This window comes from Corythoichthys intestinalis, chromosome 20 (assembly GCF_030265065.1).
Source record: "Corythoichthys intestinalis isolate RoL2023-P3 chromosome 20, ASM3026506v1, whole genome shotgun sequence".
NCBI classification, from domain to species: Eukaryota; Metazoa; Chordata; class Actinopteri; order Syngnathiformes; family Syngnathidae; genus Corythoichthys; species Corythoichthys intestinalis.
Window position 1 is genome coordinate 26,872,872 of NC_080414.1, and position 7,254 is coordinate 26,880,125.

General features: G+C 39.3%; 1 protein-coding gene across 1 annotated transcript in view; it reads right to left on the reverse strand.

Annotated features, from left to right (window-relative positions):
- Positions 1 to 4,461, reverse strand: part of sspo (SCO-spondin) — a 267,780-nt gene extending 263,319 nt beyond the window's left edge. Inside the window, exon 1 of the mRNA XM_057823943.1 lies at positions 4,275 to 4,461. Coding sequence (XP_057679926.1) covers positions 4,275 to 4,314 — 40 coding nt within the window. The 5' untranslated portion in view covers positions 4,315 to 4,461. The remainder of the gene's footprint in view (positions 1 to 4,274) is intronic.
- Between the last annotated feature and the right edge of the window lie 2,793 nt (positions 4,462 to 7,254).

The following is a 7,254-nucleotide window of genomic DNA, read 5'->3' on the forward strand; positions in this document are numbered from 1 at the left end:
GGCCACTTTGGCATATTAATGGGACAACCACATTATTATTGAGGCAAACTGCACTTGTTTACCTTGTGCTGCTAGTACTAGAAGAACTTCACAATGTCACCATTAACATTGTGAAGTTCTCCTAGTTCAGTGCTTCACAGGTGGTGGTAGTAGAAGTATAAGTTTGCAACCAGTGCGTCACTAGCAGAGGTGGGTAGTAACACGTTACATCTACTCTGTTACATTTACTTGAGTAACTTTTTGAGAAAAATGTACTTCTACGATTAAATTTATTAAGCCGCACCTTTTACATTTACTTGAGTAGATTTGTGAAGACGAAATGCTCTTACTCCTCTACTTTGGGCTACACTAGTTGTGACCTTTTTTACTCTTTATTCTACATTTTAGATTTTTTTTTTTTAAATCACATGACTCCATTATACCAATCAGACTAGCTTGCCCTTCTATGATCACGTCGGTTTGTTCAATCATGGGGCATCTTTAAAGCACCATGAAAAATTAAGTATTTGACATTGAGCGCTGCCGTCAACATGACTCGAAGATTTTAACCTCTCTACCCGTTTTAATTTGGCACCTATTGACCACGGAAAACCGGAGATATGATCCATTTAGTTACATAATAGGAAATATATTTTCTCCACTAGAGGGCACTCATGGTCTTTAGACGAATGAAGCTTCATTTCTGTATTTTTTGTCCCTCGCCTGAATTTAATGATTTTTTTTTGTTTTTGTTTTTTTGGCTTAATGTGGTTATTAAATGGTATTTTGGCTTAATGTGGTTATTAAATGGTTATAGGCTTAATCATTAAAGAAACACTTGGTCATTTTTTAGTTTTGATCCATTTTAGCGATGCCTGTGGAAAAAAGCAGTAGTGTTTTGCCTTAAGGAAGACTGCATTTCCCATGAGGACCTGCGCAGACCCACAAATTGTCATAAAATCATCAATCAATCAAAAATAAATCCCCCGGTTGCTTGCAGATGTATTAAACAACATTTCTGTTTCCAGCGGCAGTGTGAAGGATGAATATTAATAAGGTAATGAATCCAGTTGTGGCTAACCAATAGCATATGACGATTAGCCACCATGTGGCTACCCCCACCCCACCCGAGTTTGTTGACGGTAGGTTTGGGAGTTGCCGCCATGCCAGCGGATGAAAGCTTCTTTTTTTTTTTCTCTCCACAGACAAAACTTTTTGTCTTTTGTTGCTCTGCCATCTTTGCAGAATTTGCGCGAAAGCGTTCGCATCGACTTCTGTCTTTATAATGAATGGGAAAAGGGGCAAGTGATGTATGCTGTACAGCAGTCAGCACATTTGTAGGGTTTTTTGTGTGGCAGGGTTCCAGCCACTCTCCTCAAAGTTAATTACTGCTGGTGAAAGTGATACAGACCCCCTCAAGATATAAAATAAGTGTCATTCAACTAGGTGTCATTCAACATATTATTTCAAATGTTATGAAAATATTTTCTAAAGGTTGAGAAGTTACCTAGTGCCTGTGACACGGAAAAGCATGTTTATTTCATAATACACGCGGTATTTTATGCTCCTGAATGATATGGACCGCTTGGATGTGTGTGGAAGCGATCACTATATTTATTTAGTTTTTTTAATCCCGCGCCATGAAAATGAGTGACTTCCAGCTTCGGTCTTGCATTGAGGAGGAGGGCGCTGTGACGTGTTCGGTAGAAGACGTCCTCTTCACTATACAGCGTACTGTTGTGTATGAGGACGAAGGATTCAGCTGATTTTGCGGATTAATACGTTTATTTTTCGCATCACGCCAGCCAAACGGCTGCAGAAAAATCATACTGTATGAGGGAGAGGCGTATGCGCCTTTTTGGAGTTTCAAAAGGTTCCCATTCACCGTGGATATTGGCCAAAACAAGCCCGACTACATTGGGAGCATTGGACTTACGAGGAAGTGAGTAAACATCTTGTTTAGTATTATGTCAAATATTAATACAGCTATTACAAAGTAAACACAACAAACTTTCTTTAAATAAAGGACTACTTACGTTTGATCATTGACAGGCATGTAAAAAGCTATCCTCATGCACATTAGCAGCACGTTAGCTCCACAACAACTGCAGCCGCCCTCCTCCGGGGAACGAACTGTAAATTGCTCTCAACCGGGCGGTTTGCCGATCCGCGATGACAATCAACAACCCAGTCGTCATGTCAAATAATCCAGGCTAATTATATGTGATTTTCCGCTTCGAAGACTTTGAAACATCACTCGGTTCGGTTAGCATGTCGGCTAGCTGTCACGCCTTTTGGTTTGTTTACATTCTCCGAAGCCGGGGAAGGGAAATGACATATGTCCAATTTAGGTGTCATAAAATATCGTTCGGGGGGTGCGACAGTAAAGGTGAAGTCGACAGTTTTGGCCATTATGGAGTAATTTTGCCATGTCGTCCTGAATAAATGCATTTTTATTATTTCATATTCCATTTAGCACAAGACTGTTATTTATCATGACCATGCCATTTATTTAGCAATTGGGGAAAATACTTGGATAAAAAGAATATCCTGTAAAAAATATTGATGTAAAGAGAAAGAAACAATGACATTTTGCAGCTCTCTTCGTCGCGTTTCCTCGTTGTGAATAGTTCCCCCTTGACGGGCTGACTGGTCCTTCTCAAGTCATTTATATAGCTATTGGGGAAAAATACTTGGATTAAAAGAATATCCTGTAAAAATATTAGCGTAGAGAGACTGAAACAATGACATTTTGCGGCTCTCTTCATCGCGTTTTCTTCGTTCTGAATAATTCCCCCTCAATGGGCTGAATAGTAAAACCGATGAGCCCAGTCTACCGCTGACGTCATCCACCTGTTGGGGACGCTAAAGCCCTATAATGGTAGGCGTGGCTAACCAGCAGATTCATAGACTAATTTCTCATCATCTGCGCTGTGCTAAATTGTTGTATATAGTCGAATCGTCTCAAAATATGATTCTTATTCACATAATAATGCCATTTGAGACTTTTTTTCTCATGTCGTATGCTCTTTAACTATATTTTGCTTTGTTGTAAAGCACTTTGAGGACCTCTCTTTTTGTAAAGGGGCTATATAAATAAATTGATTTTATTTGTCTTCAAAATACAGTGGTACCTCTACATACGAATTTAATTCGTTCCAGGACCTTGTTTGTAAGTCGAAATGGTCGTATGTCGAGCAGGATTTTCCCATAGGAATACATTATAATTCCATTAATTCGTTCCAAAGCCTAAAAACATACACTAAATTCTTAATAAATACTGCTGGCACTGTTACAAATGGCAATTAAACATAGAAAAACAAATAAGTTATAAATAAATAATTCAGAATAATATAATAATAAGAAGAATAATTAATAATTATTCCTGTAAATAATGTAACGAATCGGATTCTAATATGGCGGACACTTTTTACTGTCCCTGAACGCACCGCGAAGGTGACGTCTCAGTGAGATAGGTCGGTGCGGTAGAGATAATACTTTCGTTTTCTTGAGAGCGGTCAACTGCTTAAGACAATGGGCGTTTTGTGTTGGATAAGTTCTTAAATAAATGATAAAAACGTGACGAAGCTGGCAATTTCCTTGGCAATGTTACCACAATAATAATTGTCACCTTAACTTATAAATAGTGGCGAACGGTGGTCGGAAGAGGACCATGGAGCTGTATTGTTGAGCCAGTTCAGGGACGCGCACCCCAAGCTCATATTTTTCTATAACTTGCATCTTCATTTCAAAGGTAAGCATCACTTTTTTCCTTGTTTCTCCAACTGTATCAACTTTTTTTGAAAACTGTGTTGATTTCTCACACAAGAAAATCCACCGTGCGTTCGTTTGCAGTGCTGTCATGTCGTCGTATTTCGAGCAACTCGTCGGATGTAGAAACAAATGGCGGCTCAAATTTTACGTCGGATGTCGAAAAGATCGTGTGTCGAAGTGATCGTATGTAGAGGTACCACTGTATAATAATAACAGTTCATATAGATAACTTTGTGCTGCTGAGAAAAAGATACCTTTTTTTTTTTTTTTTAAATCACACATCGTAAGCAGTTACTCACAATGTTACTCATGACTTGCTATTCTTTTCACAAAACTTGAGTATATTTTCAGGATAACTACTTTTACTTGAGTAATAGTATTTTGAAGTAATGCTACTCTTACTTGAGTAAAATCTTTGGCTGGTCTATCCATCTCTGGTCACTAGCAACATTTATTTGTCCCACTAGTTCATGTTTTCATACCTGACACCTGTTCATTGCCACACTAATTATGAACCTCACCGCATGCGATTGTTCCTCCTCTCCAACCAACAGTAGTCATTTTCACGGCAAGCTGTAGACCACAAGCACCGATGGCGGTCGTTGTTTGATATGGCACAAATTAACAATTGGTGTTCCTCTCACTTGTGAAGGAATTCTGCAACACCTGCTCTGCCAAAATGTCTTCCGGCACACCGATAGTAAAACCTCTCCATCATACTGGCTTGTGCCCGCCTTGCGGGTTCATTAGTCTCTATTGCCACCTGACGGTTGTTTTATGCTATAGTACACACAAGTGACCCGACGGCCCAATCACGATTCAATGTAATACTATTGCCTGCCACGGCCATGCTGTTCTCCCTGTATTTTTCAACACTGAGAGAAAATAGCTGTACAGCGGTGAGTCTGGTGTACCAGGCAAGTAATACTACGAGGGGTATTCAAAAAGTAATGCACCCAACTTTATTATGTATAAACAAATTATAATAGCAACATATATTATACATCAAAAGACAGGTACAAGTGTGAGGATTACATTTTTACTTCTCCACATAGTCTCCACCTCTCTCAAGAGCTACAGTCCACCACTGAACGAGGGCATGTATACCAGTGTTGTAGAGCTCAGCCGGTTGATCTCTAAGCCAGTTCTTGACAGCAGTTTTCACTTCATCGTCATTGCCATATCGGTTGCCCCGGAGTCCTTCTTTCATTGGACCAAAGAGGTGGTAGCCTGACGGTGTCAAATCAGGAGAATATGGCGGATGTGGTAACACAGTCCATCCAAATGAAGTGATGACCTCCATGGTCCTGATGCTTGTGTGAGGACGTGCATTGTCATGCTGGAGGAGCACCTTTGCCATGTTCAAGTTGGGCTGAACACGTCAAATTCTTGCTTTGAGCTTCCTAAGAGTCTCAATGTATACCTCAGAGTTAATGGTTTCCCCCTACGCCAAAAAATCCACAAGGATTACACCTTGAGAATCCCAAAAAACGGTGGCCATAATTTTGCCAGCTGATTTTTGGGCCTTGAACCTTTTTGTCCTTGGTGAATTTGGGTGACGCCATTCCATTGATCTCCTTCATGGTCTTCAGTAATCTTTTTAAATCGCTGTACCCATTTTTTTTTAATTTTTTTTTTAACAGTACTGTGGTCTATGGTATAATCGTTGTAGACATTTTCCAGCCGGTTGTGAATCTTCAGAGGGGTTTCTTCCTCTGCAACAAGGAATTCGATTACAGCTCTTTGTTTCTTACGAGCTTTAAGAGGGGCAGCCATTTTGGAAGCTCGTTTAAGCTTTGAAAATCTGAAAATAAGAAAAACAGAAAAACAATCGCAAAAAGGTGTGTCCTATCATGTTTGTGCCAATTATAAACAATATTGGTAAAATCCTGTACGAGCAACGCACTTGAGTGCATTAATTTTTGAATGTCCCTCATATATGCAAAACGGCTTATCTTAATTAGGGCAAATACTGTATAACTTTTCAGACATATCGATTCTCAATTCTGATATGTCTTCAGTTGTTAATAAGTTAATTGATAGTACTTTATTGGATACAGTATTAATATTATGTCAGGTTGTGTTCATTGCTTTGTGTCGTTTTACCGCTAGATGGCAGTGACTACACGTATTTTAAAAGTAAAAACATTTCCATCCAACTCAATAGAGGTAAGATTTATTTTAATAATGGTAAATAAATACGTGCTGCAACATGGACTCTATATTAATCTATTTTACCTTATTATTGGCCGGGTGCTGCAGTGAATATCATTTTTGTGGGATCAAAGAAGTCTTAAAAATACATTACCTGATTAGTAGACTGTAATATTGTTCAAAATACTTTCAAATTTTGCTGCTTTTGCTGGCATTTTTACTAAGATGCATTTCAAACAACTTTTCTGTGACCGACAGCAGAAAATGACAGATGTGACCCATATGAGCACATTGCACTAATTTCTGCTTTCTTTTCCAACATGATTTTTTGACACTGAGCCAGATGCTAGGTTAGCTCATATACTGTTCCTCTCCATCATACGCTTCTCTATCCCTCGGGAATAGTGTAGCCCAAGGGATCTTGTTACAGCGTGACATCTGCAGGCGAACAAAAACAAGCAGACTGTGTCTTCTACCACTTCCCTTATCACTGCTGTTGTCTCCTTTAATGAATGTGCATTGCTAAATATTCTCTGATGTACTACAATAATGTAAGCATTATATTATACAGTATTTAGGCAAAGTGGAGTAGTTATCTTTTTTTCTGTCATAAGTAAGATGGAGCCTATTGTTTGGTCATCACAATTGCGGGGCGTACAATATGTACACATTCACCTTTCAAGACAGTAAGGAAAACATGCTAACCACCACACCTACAGTATGTAAAATAAATGCAATGCCATAAATTCTAAACACACTGTATATGTTAAAATGCAGTATATATTCCTGCATCTTGCTCTGTATACTATTGACCCATGATTTCATCTGAAACCCACCATGCCAAAGATGGATGACAATGGACCATGGAAGACCCTATACTATCTTTTGTGGTAAGTGGGGCATCAATTTGTGCATAATGACTGACCCACATACTGTAGTATATTCCAGACTTGCTCACATTGCTGCTCCAATAATTTTACAGACAGTCTTTGGGTGTGTAGTCTTTAATAGTCAGTGGGTACCTGCACTGATTCAAATACAGTAAAAGTCTTGCTACATAATCACAAAGCCTCATGCCCAGTTCAATCACCGCACGACTGTATATTACTAATATCATTTTCTTAGATACTACAGACAGCGCAAATTATTTATGGCCTCCTTGTGCCTGCATGTAGTCCGTACGATTTCTAATCATTCCCCTGATGAGGTGACAGATGGCCTCCTAGGAGGCCGGCTTCTCAGACCTCAATCAGGATCAACATCAGTGAAGTCAGTCTGACGGCTGCTGTCTGTTCTATGATGAAGCAGCGGTGAATATCCCAGAGGTGCTTGAATGAACTCAACACA